A 16910-nucleotide genomic window follows, 5' to 3' on the forward strand; every position below is an offset into this window, starting at 1 on the left:
TTTTGAGACAGAGTTTCGCTCTTTTGCCCAGGCTGGAGTGCAGTGGCATGATCTCGGCTCACTGCAACCTCTGCCTCCCAGGTTCAAGCGATTCTCCTGCCTCAGCCTCCCGAGTAGCTGGGATTGCAGGCATGCACCACCACGCCCAGCTAACTTTTTGTATTTTTAGTAGAGACGGGGCTTCAACATGTTGGTCAGGCTGGTCTTGAACTCCTGACCGCAGGTGATCCGCCCACCTCAGCCTCCCAAACTGGATTACAGGCATGAGCTACTGTGACAGGACTTTTTTTTTTAAGACAGAGTCTTTGTCACCCAGGCTGGAGTGCAGTGGTGCCATCTCAGCTCACTGCAACCTCCGCTTCCCAGGCTCAAGCGATTCTCCTGCCTCAGACTCCCAAGTAGCTGGGACTACATGCCCCCGCCCACCACCATGCCAGGCTAATTTTTATATTTTTAGTAGAGACAGAGTTTCGCCATGTTGGCCAGGCTGGTCTCGATCTCCTGACCTCAGGTGATCCACCTGCCGAGGCCTCCCAAAGCCAGCACAGTCTTGACACGGGGCTCTCTGGTAACCTGTGGGCACATGTGTGTGCCTAGCATGTACAGAGAGAAAGCAGGGAAGTTCTACACTCGCTGACAAGGCCAGGAGGCGGCCTCCATGGGAACCGCGGTCCTCACCCGCTTGGTGAGCTGAGTGTCCATCATGAAGTTATGCACGTGCTTCTCAGCCTTGGTGAGCTCCAGCTTCCTGGCCACCACAGCCACCACGAGCGCCGTGCAGCCAGCTCCCTGTGTGCAGGGCAGAGGGGGCACATCAGTGTCCTGTCTTGAGGTTGCTCCCTCCTCCAGGAAGCCTGCCCAGATTGCAGCCTCCCCATTCCCCGAGCCAGCAGTGTAAATGGATCCCATCTACTGCGCTCACTGGATCTACTTGCTTCCTATTCATCAAATGTCGGGGGAACTGTGTCCCCAGACATTAGCTCATTCGACCCCCAACAACTCCAGGAGGTAGGACGATGCTTTTTTTTTTTTTTCTTTTAGATGGAGTCTCGCTCTGTCACCCAGGCTGGAGTGCAGTGGAACTATCTCAGTTCACTGCAACCTCCACCTCCCGGGTTCAAGCGATTCTCCTGCCTCAGCCTCCTGAGTAGCTGGAACTACAAGTGGGCACCACCACACCTGGCAAATTTTGCGTGTGTCTTTTTAGTAGAGATGGGTTTTACCATGTTGGTCAGGCTGGTCTTGAACTCCCGACCTTAGGTGATCCCCCTGCCTCAGCCTCTGAAAGTACTGGGGTTACAGGGGTGAACCGCTGCGCCTGGCTTTTTTTTTTTTTTTGGTAGAGCTATGGGGTCTCACTATGTTGCCCAGGCTGGTCTCAGATGCCTAGCCTCAAACAATCCACTTGCTGCCTGTATTTTTTTTGTTGTTGTTCGAGACAAGAGTCTCACTCTATTGCCCAGGCTGGAGTGCAGTGGCACAATCTCGGCTCACTGCAATCTCTGCCTTCTGGGTTTAAGTGATTCTCCTGCTTAGCCTCCTGAGTAGCTGGGATTACAGGCACCTGCCACCACACCCAGCTAATTTCTTTTTGTATTTTTAGTACAGACAGGGTTTCACTCTGCTGGCCAGGCTGGTCTTGAACTCCTGACCTCGTGATCCACCCCCATTGGCATCCCAAAGTGATGGGATTATAGGCATGAGCCACCACGCCCAACCAATCGCCTATATTTTTCTTTTTTTTTTTTAAAGACGGGGTTTCACCATGTTGGTCAGGCTGGTCTTGAACTCCCGACCTCAGGTGATCCGCCCGCCTTGGCCTCCAAAGTGCTTGGATTACAAGCGTGAGCCACCACGCCCGGCCTGGCCTATATTTTTAATAGACACGGGGTTTCACTTCAGCCTCCCACAGTGCTGGGATTATAGGCGTGAGCCATGACTGTGCCCAGTCTCAGGCAGGTTTAGATGCCAATACCCTGAGCCTGAGCAGGGTTGGCTTTGAGCACAAGCAAGGGCTCCCGGAGGAAACCCTGTCGCAGTTTCCGGGTTCAGACAAAGGTTTTGAGGGGACCCAGAAGACTGTTCTCAGGAAAAGCCCTGTCAAATGGGACAGGTCAACTTGCTGGAAACTAGAATATTAGACAGCAAGGAAAAAGGATGGACAGTGGCTCTGCAACTGCACGACACACTGCAGAGACTCTGCAGGGAGCGACCCACACTGGGTGACAGCAAAGCCAGACATGGACCAGGCGCAGTGGCTCACACCTGGAATCCCAGCACTTTGGGAGGCCGAGGCATGAGGATCACTTGAGGTCAGGAGTTCGAGACCAGCCTGGCCAACATGGTGAAACCCTGTCTCTACTAAAAATACAATAATTAGCCAGGCACGGTGGTGCACACCTATAATCCCAGATATTCAGGAGGCTGAGGCAGGAGAATCGCTTGAACCCAGGATGTGGAGGTTGCAGTGAGCCGAGATTGCACCACTGTACTCCAGCCTGGGCAACAGAGCGAGACTGTTTCTCAAAAAAAGAAAAAAAGGCCAGGGCGGTGGCTTACACCTGTAATCCCAGCACCTTGGGAGGCCGAGGTGGGTGGATTGCCTGAGGTTGGGAGTTCGAGACCAGCCTGGCCAACATGGTAAAAGCCCGTGTCTACTAAAAATACAAAAATTAGCCAAGTGTGGTGGCAGGCGCCTGTAATTCCAGCTCCTTGGGAAGCCGTGGCAAGAGAATCGCTTGAACCTGGGAGGTAGTGGCTGCAGTGAGCTGAGATCGTGTCCCTGCACTCCAGCCTGGGCAACAGAGTGAGACTCCATCTCAAAAAAAAAAAAAAGCCAGACATGGGCCAGCTGCAGTTGCTCAGCCTGTAACCCCAGCACCTTGGAAGGCCCAGGAAGGAGGATCACTTGAGCCCAGGAGTTTATGACCAGCCTGGGCAACACAGTGAGACCCCATGTCTATAAAAACATAAAAATAAAAAAAAATAAAACATGGAAAAGCGTTTGTTGGCATGGGCATAAAACACGTTTGGAGAGAAAGAAGGTTCTGGAAGGAGGGGATGGACAGGGACCCTTTTGACTGAATCAAGGAAAAGAGAAAGCAGGAAGCATCAAAAGATGTCCACGGGCACCCATGGCAGACTGGAAAATCCTTCGGGGGAGACGGGGTGCTGCCCGTGCCCCCTGAATCATGACAGACATACTTTACATCATGGGGACTCAGGGGACACCCCGAAAGTCAGCCAAGCAAGGAGGTTTGGGTTGCAGAAGACACCCCCAGCAGGTGTTTTGTTTTTTTTTTTTTTTTGAGATGGGGTTTCGCCCCTGTTACCCAGGCTGGAGTGCAGTGGCGCCATCTTGGCTCACCACCAACCCCACCTCCCGGGTTCAAGCAATTCTCTCTCAATCTCCCAAGTAGCTGGGATTACAGGCACACGCCACCATGCCCAGCTAATTGTTGTATTTTTAGTAGAGACGGAGTTTCACCATGCTGGCCAGGATAGTCTCGATCTCCTGACCTTGTGATCCGCCCGCCTTGGCCTCCCAAAGTGCTGGGATTACAGGCATGAGCCACGTGCACGGCCCAAAATTTGACACTTTCATTGTACTTGTGACTTTTTTTCTTTTCTTTTTCTTTTTGAGACAGAGCCTTGCTTTGTTGCCCAGGCTGGAGTGCAGTGGCACGATCTCAGCTCACTACAACCTCCATCTCCCATGTTCAAGCCTCAGCTTCATGAGTAGCATGTGCCACCACGCCCAACTAAGTTTTGTATTTGTTAGTAGAGATGGGGTTTCACCATGTTGGCCAGGCGGGTCTCGAACTCCTGACCTCAGGTGATCCACCCACCTCAGCCTCCCAATGTGCTGGGATTACAGGCCTGAGCCACAGGTCCCAGCTGTCCCAGTAGGTATTTATAGCGTGTCCTTGGCATTCGCAGTTCTGGGACTCTCATATAAATAACCGACTTAGCCCTTGCAAAGCAGAGGAAGTAGCACTGGTCACAACCGAGGAAACGGAGGCACAACAGCATCAAACCCCTTGCCCTGGATCCAAAGGCTGTCAATAAATTGGGCTGTAGAGAATAAACGAGTGACAATGACTCTCTGGTCAGAGTGGACCACAGCTTCTGACTGGGCAGGCATGGTGGGAGCTGCCTATCTAGGCCTGGAAGGACCACAGGGAGAGGTCCTAGGAAGCCTGTGAGCATGGCTTCCACATGACATCAAAGGAAAAGCAGGGCAGAGGAGGGGGGGATTGACAGGAGGAACACTGGCCCGGCACAGCCCATGATGGGATGAGCGCCCCGTCAGTGAGGGGTATGCAAGGGCTATTGGAGCAGGTGGCTGGCTGGACCTCCCAGAGTCACGCACATGGGCCCGTGCCCTTACCATGATGCCAGTGAGCAGGCACACGCCCTTCCCGCAGTAGGTGTGGGGCACCATATCACCATAACCAATAGAGAGGAAGGTGATGGAAATCAGCCACATGGCGCCCAGGAAGTTGCTGGTCACTTCCTGCTTGTCGTGGTACCTGAGGGGGCCAGGGTGGGAAAAGGGAGGGTTCAGTCAGTTTATACCATCCCCTCTGCCTCCATCACCTCCTCTGGGGTGGCGCCAGGGCTGCAGGGCCCTGAGCCCACCTGGCTGCATGGGGGCCGTGTCCTGTGAGCACAGGACATGCGCACCCTCTCCCCCGACAGCCCTCCCACATTCCCTTTGCCTGCCCCCCAAGCTGCTTCCCCAGATGGGGCAGGGGCCCGGGTGAGGTTGCATGAACATACAATCCCCCTCCCCAAGACAGACACACACAGACAGGAGGACAGGTGACCATGGCACCAGAAGCGGCAGGAGGTGGAGGCAAGGATTCAGGTCAGACACCAGGAAGAACTTCCCCAGCGAGCGAGGCCCCAAGGAGGGAGGAGGACTGTCTGGGGAGGTGGGAGGCTGGAGGATCACGCCCAGGGACTTGAGTGAAGAAGGGATGCCCATATATGAAGGACGTAGGCTGAGGGACAACATGAGTCCCCTCACTCCTCCCTGACTTCAGCCAGAGGGGCTGCAAAGAGCTTCTGCCTGTGGCCATGCCAGGGGGCAGAGGGCTTGGCTCTCTGGGTCTGGGGGTGGCTCTAGGATCTGTTCCTGCTCAGCTCTCAGCCTCCAAATCCCCTTGGTCTTGTGCTGGGGGCTGGGCCCCCTCTGACCTGGCTTCTGGCTAACCCACTCCTTCCCAGGGCTTCAGTCCTCTGAGCCCCAAGCCAGGCTCTGCAGCGTTCAAGGTCAGAGGCCAACTGGGGTAGCACAAATGGAGCAGGATCTTCAGGGGAGGCCTGTGCCAGGCACGGTGGTGCCAGGGCCCAAGGACAGGGCTGGGGTCAGAGGCTCCAGAGGGAAGGAGATGGAGGCCCCCCAAAGATTGGCTGTTTAGGGGTCCCCACTCCTGCGGAGGTCGAATGCCACTCCAGGAACCTCCAGTCTGGGCTTCTAGGATGCTTGCTGGGTGGGGGCCCAGGGACTGACCCCATCTTATACCGGAACATCTGAGCCCCAAGCTGCCTGACCCACAGCGGGCAGGAGGGGCTGGGGGCCCTCTAGCAGGTAAGAGGGTGAGCCCCAGACCCGGAGGGAGCAATGGGGGGGGTGCCACGGGACCACCCAGGAGCAGGGCAGGGGGACATGCAGAAGGCGGGGTTGGGCCAGAGCGAGGCAGGCAAAGGGGCTTGAAGCGTTGTTGCCAGGCTCAGAATTTAGGATTGGCTGCCTGCCCGCCCTGCCCCGTGCCCCTCCCCCACCTGGGGCAGAGCCCTGCAAGGTCCCACCTTGGACCTCAGGGATACCGGACAAGGAGCACCCCATACCCTGACCCTAGTTCTGACCCCACCCTGAGGGGTAGGGAAGGACTGTGGGAGCTGCCTGGGGGAACATCAGGGGGACCAAGGAGATCCCTGGAAGTCCTGACAGCCAGAGGAACCGGGGCCTTCATCCCTGAGAGCGGGACATCAGGCCCAGGCAGGGGGGTATGGGGGGGGAGGCTGGGCGGAGGGATGAGGATGGTATGCTGAGGTCCAGTCAGGGACCCCCCCCCAGGACCCCTCCAGGACCTCCCCCAGCTAGGCGCATGGCAAGGAGACCCTCTCTCAGATAAGGCCTCTCCCACCCAGGCCCAGCGGAGCCCCTCCCACCTCTGAGGCCACCAGGACTCATGCCTCTGGGCAAGTCCCTTTGCCAGCCAGAGCCTCAGTTTCCCTCTCTGTCAATCGGGTTGATGGCCCACCACCGCCCAGGGGTATTCACAACAGACTCCCTCCTGCTTGGAGGTCCCCAAGACGTGGCTAGCTTTCCCTCACCCCAGAATTATTCATTCGTCTATTTTTGTTTGTTTGGATTGGCGTGCAGTGGCACTATCTCAGCTCACTGACATTCTCCTGCCTCAGCCTCCTCGGTAGCTGGGATTACAGGCACGCGCCACCACGCCCATCCCATCCCATCCCAGATCCATGTAAGTCTTGGGAGGAAACGTGGAGCTCCCAGGGATGAACTGCGCAAACACATCAGAGCCAAGCCCTTCCTTAGTTCCCCGCCCTCCGGACACAAGGGCCCCGAGACTCAGAGAGGATGCCCAGCGGTGCGCCTGCACCCGAGATGGGGGGACTGACCCCGATCCACCCTGCCAGGCCCGTCCTCCCTGCCTCCCTCCCCTTGCGGCAGCTAATCTTAAATTCCTGGCGGGTGGGGGATGGCGGCAGCGGTGGCAGCGGCTGCTCTGCGCACACAGCTCAGCCGACGGTGGGACTCACATGTTTTCCCTAAAGTCCGGTGGAGCGGGCAGGGGGGAAAATGAGAGCTGGTTAAACGTGGGAGGTGGGAGACAGAGGAGGGAGGAGGTGTCCCTGTGCCTGCTGCCTCCGCCCCCAGGGCCAGAGAGCAGGGGTCAGCCTCCCAGAGAGCCGAGGGGCCGGCAGGGAGAAGGAGGTGCGAGGGACCCTAGCGGGGAGGATGAGGAAGAGGGAGCTGGGGTCCCTCCCTGGTTGAGGGCAGCTGGGATCACAGGGCTGGGTCCCCAGGGAGGATGATTACTGAAGCCACAAACTGGGAGACAGAAGGCACCATGGAGGTCTTGCAGTCGGGGAGACGAAAGCAATGGCCCGGGTCAGGGTCCGGGGGAGCTCAGGATCAGTGAAGTCATGAACGGGCACGGAGGTCCAGGGAGAGGGGGGCTGGGGCGGGGGTCCCCGAGGCCATCCTCGGCCCAGGTCCGGGCGTGGGGGGCTCCGGGGGCGGGGGTCGCACCTCTCGCAGACGCGCACGGTCCAGGCTGCGATGATCCAGGAGGAGATGCTGAAGACCAGCAGCACCGTGCCGGGGCAGATGGTCATGAGCGTCTTCATGACGAAGCGCGTGTTGAAGGTGATCTTGTTGAGGGCCCCGATGCTGCGGCTCGAGGCGTCCGTGAAGATCTTGCTGTGCAGAAGCATCACCCGGCCCAGCAGGTAGAGGCGCAGGAACATGGGGATGGACAGCAGCACGTCCACGTCGGCCTCGGCCACCGAGGGCGCGTACGTGAAGGCCAGCCGCGCCGTCCACGTGAAGCGGTAGTGACCGGGCACCGGGTGAATGGCGCACACCGCCAGCTCCAGCGAGATGAGGAACACGCGCTCGCAGGTCATGGCGATGCGCCAGTCATCCGCCCCGTTGTCCACCATGAACAGCTGTGGAGGGGGAGAGGGGCCGGCCGTGGGTGTCAGACACGCCTCTGCTTCCCCGCCCAGCCCCAGACCCCCCAGAGAGTGATGTCAGCCTGGCCTGAAACCCCAAAGGCTTGCACTTTTCTTTTTTTCCTTTCTTTCTTTTTTTTTCTTCTTTTTTAAATTTATTATTATTATTTTTAAATGCCTATAGCACCCGATTTTCGCAGGTGGTCTCCCATCCAAGTGCTAACCAGGCCCGACCCTGCTTAGCTTCCGAGATCAGATGAGATCGGGTGCGTTCAAGGTGGTGTGGCCATGGACCTTTTTTTTTTTTTTCTTTTTTTGAGAGTTTTGCTCTTGTCACCCAGGCTGGAGTGCAATAGCGCGATCTTGCCTCACTGCAGCCTCCCCCTCCCGTCTGACAGCGATTCTCCTGCCTCAGCCTCCCAAGTAGCTGGGATTACAGGTACCCACCACCACGCCTGTTTTTATATTTTTAGTAGAGATGGGTTTTCACTATGTTGGCCAGACTGCTCTCGAAATCCTGACCTCAGGACATCGCCCACCTCAGCCTCCCAAAGTGCTGGGAAACAGTCGTGAGCACCGTGCCCGGCCTTTTTAATTTTCTTTCTTTCTCTCTTTTCTCTCTCTCTCTCTCTGTCTCTGTCTCTCTCCCTCTCTCTCTCTCTCTCTCCGTCTCTCTCTCTTTCTTTCGAGTCTTCCAGCAGTGGCACCATCTCGGCTCACTGCAACCTCCATCTCTCAGGCTGAAGCAATTCTCCTGCCTCAGCCCCCAAGTAGCTGGGACTACAGATATGCACCACCACGCTCAGCTAATATATATATATTTTTTGTATTTTTAGTAGACATGGGATTTCATGATGTTGGCCAGACTGGTCTCGAACTCCTGACCTCCAGTCATCTGCCTGGCGTCCCAAAGTGCTGGAATTACAGGCGTGAGCCACCACACTTAGCCAGGATTTTTCTTTTCTTTTTCCTTTTTTTTTTTTGAGACAGAGTCTCACTCTGTCACCAGGTGCCAGGCTGGAGTACAGTGGCATAATTTCAGCTCACTGCAACCTCCGCCTCCCGGGTTCAAGCAATCCTCCTGCCTCAGCCTCCTGAGTAGCTGGGACAACAGGCGCACGCCACCACGCCCAGCTAATTTTTGTATTTTTAGTAGAGACGGGGTTTCACCATGTTGACCAGGATGGTCTCGATCTCTTGACCTCGTGATCTGCCCGCCTCGGCCTCCCAAATGCTGGGATTACAGGCTTTTTCCTTTTTGTTTTTTTTGAGACAAGGTCTTGCTCTGTTGCCTGGACCAGAGTGCAGTGGCCCAACTGCAGCTCACTGCAGTCTTGACCTCCTGGGCTCAAGTGATCCTCAGACCTCAGCCTCCTGGCAACCATGCCTGGCTAATTTTTTAAATTTTTTGTAGAGATGGTGTCTCCCTATGTTGCCCAGGCTGGTCTCAAACTCCTGGCCTCAAGTGTCCCCCTGCCTCAGCACTCAGATCTAGAGCACTGGGATCACTGGTGAGCAACCACGCCAGCTTCGAATATTTCCAAGAGAAGTCAGAAACGTGACCTCATATGCAAAACTCTCTAGTTCTCAACACGGGCCACAATGTGAGCTAAATAGCAGATGAATGTTCCCCAAAAGCTTCAACACAGAGTTACTAATGACCCAGCATTCCCACTCCTAGACAGACTCAGAGAAACGAAAACAAGTGTTTAAGCAAAGCCTTGGACAGACACATTCATAACAGCACGATTCACAACCTCCAGAAGTGGAAACGGGATGGCCGTGGTGGCTCCCGCCTGTAATCCCAGTGCTTTGGGGGGCTGAGGCAGGAGCACCTGCTTGAGGACAGAAATTTGAGACCAGCCTAGGTAACACGGCAAAACCCCATCTCTACTAAAAATACAAAAAAATTAGCCGGGTGTGGTGGCATGTACCTGTAATCCCAGCCTGGGGGGGGGGGCTGAAGCACAAGAATCATTTGAACCCGGGAGGTGGAGGTTGCAGTGAGCCAAGATTGCGCCACTGCACTCCAGCCTGGGCAACAGAGTAAGAGTCTGTCTCAAAAAAAAAAAAAAAAAAAAAAGGCCAGGTGTGGTGGCTCCCGCCTGTAATCCCAGCACTTTGGGAGGCAGAGGCGGGTGGACCACGAGAGGTCAGCCTGGCCAACGTGGTGAAACCTGGTCTCTATAAAAATACAACAATTAGCCAGGTGTGGGGACGTGCACCTGTAATTCCAGGTACTTGGGAGGCTGAGGCAAGAGAATCACTGGAACCTGGGAGGCGGAGGTTGCAGTGAGCTGAGATTGTGCCATTGCACTCCAGCCTGGGGAGCAAGAGCAAGACTCCGTCTCAGAAAAAATAAATAAATAAATAAATAAAAAGGGAAAAAAAAAAGAAAACTTATGTAGAGATGGGGGTCTCACTCCGTTGCCCAGGCTGGTTTCGAACTCCTGGTCTCCAGCAATCCTCCCGCCTCGGCCTCCCAAAGTGCTGGGATTCCAGGTGTGCGCACTCGGCCCTTCACTGCACTTTTCTCTTCCTTCTGAACGTATGTATAACTCCTAAGTATCAAGTTTTTTCCTTTTTCACGTGTCATTTTAAAAATAAAAAGCAATAAAGTCATTCTAAAATAAGAAAAAGAAAAAAAATCACTTCCTTAAAATGTGGCGGCCTTGCGTTCTAGGGGCCTCCTCCACTCACACATCCGCAGAGCGCAATGCGTTGACATAAAGGACGCCCTGCAGTGCCACTGCTACCCCCACCAACCCTGGAGGCCTTGATGGGGGGCCCTGACCATGTCGGGGCCAGGCCTGGGGGAGGAGCGGAGCGACAAGATACAGAACATCTATCAGTACCTGGAGGCAAAGGTAACATCGGGAATGCGTCCACACCCCCCCCCTCCCCATCCCCCATGCCCCGCCCTTTTTTTGGACACCTGATCTTGTTCTGGCAGGATCACAGGTTACTGAGGCCTCAAACTCCTTCCTTTTTTTTTTTTTCTTAAGGGGAGGGGGTCTTGCTATGTTGCTTCCTGCACTGCCTCTGGTTTTCGTTTGTTTGTTTGTTGTGTTTTTTGAGACGGAGTTTCATTCTGTCCCCCAGGCTGGTGGCCCGATCATGGCTTGCTGCAGAGCTTGACCTCCCTGGCTCAGGTGATCCTCCCGCCTCACGCTCCCAAGTAGCTGGAACTACAGATGTGTATCAACATGGCTGGCCAATTTTTAAAAAAAATTTTGTGTAGAGACAGAATTTCACCATGTTGCCCAGGCTGATCTTGAACTCGGGCTCAAGTGATGCTTCTGCCTCAGCCCTCCAAAGTACTGGGATTACAGGTGTGAGCCACTGCATTCAGCCTGAATTACACTGAAAAACAAAAAAAGCCGAGTCTGTGGCTCACACCTATAATCCCAACACTTTGGGAGGCCAGGGCAGGAGGATCACCGGAGCTCAGGAGTTTTCTTTATATAAAAAAAAACAGGCTGGGCGTGGTGGCTTACGCCTGTAATCCCAGCACTTTGGGAGGCCGAGGCAGGTGAATCATCTGAGGTCAGGAGTTCGAGACCAGCCTGACCAAAATGAAGAAACCCTGTCTCCATTAAAAAAACAAAACAAAACAATGGTTTTAAATTTAGCTGGGCATGGTGGTCTGTGCCTGTGGTCCCAGCTCCTTGGAAGACTGAGGCAAAAGGATTGCTTGATCCTAGGAGGTGGGAGTTGCAGTGAGTTCTGACTCCATTGTACTCCAGCCTGGGTGACAGAGCGAGATCCTGTACTTAAAAAGAGAAACAGGCCGGGTGCGGTGGCTCACACCTGTAATCCCAACACTTTGAGAGGCTGAGGTGGGTGGATCACTTGAGGTCAGGAGTTCGAGACCAGCCTGGTCAGCATGGTGAAACCCTGTCTCTATAAAAAATACAAGAATTAGCCGGGCGTGGTAGCGGGAGCCTGTAATCCCAGCTACTGGGGAGGCTGAGGCAGGCCAATTACTTGAACCTGGAAGGTGAGGGTTGCAGTTAGCTGAGATTGCATCACTGTACTCTGGCCTGGATGACAGAGTGAGACTCCATCAAAAAAAAAAAAACCAAAAACCAAAAAAACTCACAAGTATATATATGTATATATATATATATATATGAAATTCACATGGCCAGGCATGGTGGCTTACACCTGTAATCCCAGCACTTTGGGAGGCCAAGGCAGCAGATCATGAAGTCAGGAGTTCGAGACCAGCCTGGCCAACATGGCAAAACCCTATCTCTACTAAAAACACAAAAATTAAATTAGCCAGGCATGGTGGTGCATGCCTGTAATCCCAGCCATTCAGGAGGCCGAGGCAGGAGAATCGCTTGAACCTGGGAAGCGGAGGTTGCGGTGAACCGAGATCGTGCCATTGAACTCCAGCCTGGGCAACAGAGCAAGACTCCATCTCAAAAAACAAAAAAAGAAATTCACAAACCCTACAATTCTCCCATTTAAAGTACACAATTCAGTGGCATTTAGTACATTCAGTGTTGTGCGGCCACCACTTCTATTTAATTTCAAAACACTTCCATCACCCCAAAAGGAAGCCCTGTCCCCATTAGCAGTTGCTCCCTTTCTCAGCCCCCGGCAACCACTGATCTCCTTTCTGTCTCTGCGGATTTGCATCTTCTGAAAATTTCACATAAATGGAAGCACGCGATTTGTGGCCGTTTGTGTCTGGCTTCTTCTGCTGAGTGTCCTATTTCTGAGGTTCATCCATGGTCGGTATCAGAAATTGTTATGAGTTGACTTGTGTTCTGCTGAAAAAGATATGCTGGTACCCTAACCTCTAATACCTCGGAATGTGCCCTTATATGGAGACAAGGTCTTTATAGAGGTCATCTCGTTAAATGAGGTCATTGTAATGAGGTCGGCTAGTTAAGATGATTCCTGGCCTGGAATCAGGCCAGGTGCAGTGGCTCACGCCTGTAATCCCAGCACTTCGGGAGGCTGAGGTGGGAGGATTGCTTGAGCCCAGGAGTTCAAGACCAGCCTGCCCAACACGGTAAGACCCCCCTTTCTACAAAAAAAGCAAAAAAAAAATAAAAAATGAGCTGGAGGTGGTGGCAAGTGCCTGTAATCCCAGCTCCTTGGGAGCTGAGGTGGGAGGACTGCTTAAGCCCGGGATGTCGAAGCTGCAGTGATCTGTGATCAAGCCACTGAATTCCAGTGTGGGCGACAGAGTGAAACACTGTCTCTAAAAAAAAAAAAAGGTGAAATCATCTGATTATAATTACAGTGGGCCCTAATCCAATAATGACTAGTGATCTTATGAAAAAAAAGGGGGAGGAATTTAGACACAGACACTCTCACAGGGAGAATAGCATGTGAGCCTCAAGCAGAGGTTGGAGAGACACAGCTCCTAAGCCAAGAAATCCCAAAACTGCCAGCAGTCACCAAAAGCTGGGAGACAGGCTGGGATGGATTCTCTCTCACGGTGACTCTCAGAAGGAACTAACCGTGCTAACACCTTGATCTCAGATGTCTACACTCCAGAACTTTCAGACAATATATTTCTGTTGTTAGAGTGTTTCACTCTTTTATTAAGGTTGAATAGACCAGGTACAGTGGCTCACGCCTGTAATCCTAGCACTTTGGGAGACCGAGATAGGCAGATCACCTGAGGTCAGGAGTTCGAGACCAGCCTGACCAATACGGAGAAACCCCATCTCTACTAAAAATACAAAAATTTGCCGGGCATGGTGGCGCATGCTTGCAATCCCAGCCACTCCGGTGACTGAGGCAGGAGAATCGCTTGAACTCCCGCAGCAGAGGTTGCAGTGAGCTAAGAGTGTGCCACTGCACTCCAGCCTGGGTGACACAGTGTGACTCCATCTCAAAAAAAAAAAAAAAAAAGGTTGAATGGTCCATTATACAGGTGCACTACATTTTATTTATCCATTCAAGACTCGATGGACATTTAGACATTGCTTCTTTTTCTTTTATTTTTTGGACCGTCTCGCTTTGTCACCCAGGCTGGAGTGCAGTGGCGTGATCTTGGCTCACTGCAGCCTCCGCCTCCCAGGTTCAAATGATTCTCATGCCTCAGCCTCCTGAGTAGCTGGGACTACAGGCACCTGACATCACGCCTGGCTAATTTTTGTATTTTTGTAGAGACGGAGTTTCGCCATGTTGGCCAGGCTGGTCTTGAACTCCTGACCTCAAGTGATCCGCCCACCTTGGCCTCCCAAAGTGCTGGGATTCCAGGCGTGATTTTTGGCTACTTGTTATCAATGTGCTTGCGTGGAAGGGCAATGTGGCTCATGCCTATAAAATCCCAGCACTTTGGTAGAGTGAGGTGTGCTGATTACTTGAGCCCAGGAGTTTGAGGCCAGCCTGGGGAATATGGGGAGACACCATCCTTTTATGTTTTGGGGGGTGGGGTCCCAGGTGGGCTGGTGTGGGGAGATCTAGGGTGTGGAGAGAAGAGCTGCCTCCTGCAGCATTCAGCACTGACCTGGATCTCCCGGGCATGGTAGAGGACAACGAGGCCCAGCAGGATGGCCGTGGAGAGGCTGATGAGGCATTTGAGCGCAAATGAGTACAGAGACTCCTGCGAAAAGAGAGAGGGCACAGCGGGACAGACGCTGGAGGCGGCGGGCGGCGCACCCATCCCTCTACCTTGGCTCCCGGGCAAGGGAGTCAGCCAAATCGGGCTCTTCCCAGTGGCTTCCCACACTGTACCCCGACTTTCTGCTTTCCCCAGTCCTGGGGCCACTGTGTGTGAAACAGCTTCATCAGGGCTAGTGTGCAGCAGGTGCTGTGCTCAGGAAGGGGTGCCCTCCTGCCCTTATTCCTGGGGACTGGGCTGATGGCAAGATGTGTCCAGTGCTTCACAGTTTATGAGGCCTGGCCTCACATAGGCACAGCACTTCACAGTGTATAAGGCCCAGCCTCACGTGAGCACGGCACTTCACAGTGTATAAGGCCTGGCCTCACATGGGCACGGCACTTCACAGTTTATAGGCTGACACAGCCATGATCCCTCTCCATACTCACACACTCTTGGTGGCATGAAGGGACCCACAACCAGGCTCATAACCTGCACACACTTACTTGCGGAAGGGAGGAAGCTCTTCCGTTGCTCCCTGGAGCAGGCCCATTCTGGGGATCCCCTGTCCTTGGGGGAAGCCCCCTCTCTGCCTTAAGCCGGGGTGCAGCCCCTTGACACCCAGCCAGGGAATAGGCTGAAACCTTCCCCCCCCACGTGCAGCCTCCCTGCTACCTTCCCAGAGTGGGTATGGTGGAGGTCAGGAACCCCTTACCTCCAGGAGCCCCTCAACATCCCCTACCTCCTGGGGGGCCCTGCCACCCCCAGCCCCATGCCAAGAAAGCCAGCGGGCCCGGTGGAGCCTCCCTGGGGTGCCTGGGAGGACCATGCCCACCTTGGTGTACACGCCCCAGGACAGCTCAGTCTCCGTCACCATGACGACGACGCCAAACATGCCGAAAATGAGGGCATAGTCACTGAGGCGCTTCCGCTTCTCAAAGAGCGCCCGCCGGTGGCCCAGGCGGTGGCCCACATTTGAGGGCTTCCCCGAGCCCCTCCGCCCGCCAGCCTCATCTTCCTCATCATCTTCGTCATCGTCCTGGTCCTGGGGCTGTCCCCGGCGGCTGCCGGGCGAGGGCACGGCCGGCTCACTCTTGGCCACCACCACCTGGAGGCCCGGGCTGTGCGGCGGCTGCGGGGGGCAGCCGGCCTCAGGGTCCGGAGGGTCTCGTCCCAGGGCGCCCGGCCCACTGCCCAGCGGCCGCCCCACGCCGCCATTGTAGCTGTGGCTGTTCATGACTACCTGGGTGCAGGGCTTGGGCTCGCTGCAGGCCGCCCGGGGCCCGGCATGGCTCAGCGGCGGGGCTCCTGCGCTGACCTGCAAGGACACAGAGGGACGTGGTCACAGCAGGGTCCAGCTCACTGACCAGAGAGACAAGGACCATCCCGGCCATCCCAGAACATTCTAAGGTTCAGGAGTGGCCTTGGGAGGCAGTGAACCCAGACGTCGGTTTACCATCCCGAACATGAGTCAGCCTGAATCCCTCCCCTCCTGGAAGCCCGCCTGTGGCTCTCCACTGCCCTCCCATTGAAAAAATAAACTCCAGAGCCAGGCATGGTGGTGCACGTTTGCAATCGCAGCTACTTGGAGGCCAAGGCTGAGACTGGAAGATCGCTTGAGCCTGGGAGTTTGAATCCAGCCTGGACAATATAGCAAGATCCTATCTCTAAAAAATAAATACAAACAAAATAAAATAAAACACCAAACTCTTCACTATGGCCGAGGGGCCCTCTGTATCTGGTTCCCACCTATCTCGGCGTTTACACTCTTCCCAGACCCAATCTGGCCTCCCGAACACTAAATTCCAACAAGCTCATCCTTTTCCGAGCCTCAGCACAGGCGATGCCTTCTGCCTGGAACACCCCCCTACCAGAACCCTGCCTGCTGACCTTCTGTGTATCTGAATACCTAGAACGATGCCTAGCAAACAGGTGACACTCTGTGAACACTGGCTGAATGCCGGAAGATGAAATCCAGCAGCGGACTTGCCTGAGAGGATAGGCTGGCTAACAACATGATTGGAAGGTGGTTTTCTTTTTTCTTTTTTTTTTGAAATGGAGTTCTTGTGGCCCAAGCTGGAGCACAGTGGTGCGATCTCAGCTCACTGCAAACTCCGCCTCCCAGGTCCAAGCGATTCTCCGGCCTCAGCCTCCCAAGTGGTCAGGATTACAGGCATGCACCACCACACCCGGCTAATTTTGTATTTTTAGTACAGATGGGGTTTCTCCGTGTTGGTCAGGCTGGTCTTGAACTCCTGACCTCAGATGATCCGCCCGCCTCAGCCTTCCAAAGTGCTGGGGTTATAGGCGTGAGCCACCTCGCCCAGCCAGAAGGAGGTTTTCATCTGAGCTCACCTCTTCCAACCTTCAAACTCTTTGAGGAATTCACCTCACCCCACTGTGCCTCCTGCGTTTGTAGGCTCAGGCTGTGGGACATTAGGGGCCCTGGCTGTGGCTACAGAGATACTGAGGCTCCCTCCTGACCTGGCAAGAGGGGATCCATAATCTCTAAACAGACTCCGGGACCAGCATGGCAATGCAGGATTTAACTCTTCGAGTTAAATCGATCAGGAATAGATTCTGCAGGGCTTTGTAAGACATAAGACACGCTTGGCTGGGCTCTGTG

The 16910-nt window shown here is 54.5% G+C and overlaps 1 protein-coding gene and 1 non-coding gene across 9 annotated transcripts in view; both read right to left on the reverse strand.

The window, feature by feature from the left end:
- The window catches only part of KCNN1 (potassium calcium-activated channel subfamily N member 1), a 51173-nt gene that overhangs the window by 13634 nt on the left and 20629 nt on the right, over positions 1 to 16910 (reverse strand). For 5 of the 8 annotated variants that reach the window (XR_004265336.1, XR_004265337.1, XM_032267823.1 and 2 more), the window contains 6 exons: positions 15120 to 15602; positions 14192 to 14287; positions 7289 to 7707; positions 6796 to 6804; positions 4391 to 4532; positions 679 to 789 (listed from right to left, as the gene is read on the reverse strand). Coding sequence is in view for 6 of the 8 variants with exons in the window: in XM_032267821.1 (XP_032123712.1) it covers positions 679 to 789; positions 4391 to 4532; positions 6796 to 6804; positions 7289 to 7707; positions 14192 to 14287; positions 15120 to 15602 (1260 nt within the window). In the remaining 2 variants the exon portion in view is untranslated. The remainder of the gene's footprint in view (positions 1 to 678; positions 790 to 4390; positions 4533 to 6795; positions 6805 to 7288; positions 7708 to 14191; positions 14288 to 15119; positions 15603 to 16910) is intronic. The other 3 variants (XM_032267824.1, XM_032267822.1, XM_032267820.1) reach the window with 1 other exon arrangement.
- LOC116542791 lies at positions 7889 to 8007 on the reverse strand. The gene has a single exon (XR_004265349.1). It is a non-coding gene; the product is annotated as a 5S ribosomal RNA (ribosomal RNA).

This window comes from Sapajus apella, unplaced genomic scaffold, assembly GCF_009761245.1.
Source record: "Sapajus apella isolate SASKATOON/1434 unplaced genomic scaffold, GSC_monkey_1.0 scaffold173, whole genome shotgun sequence".
Taxonomy (NCBI): domain Eukaryota; kingdom Metazoa; phylum Chordata; class Mammalia; order Primates; family Cebidae; genus Sapajus; species Sapajus apella.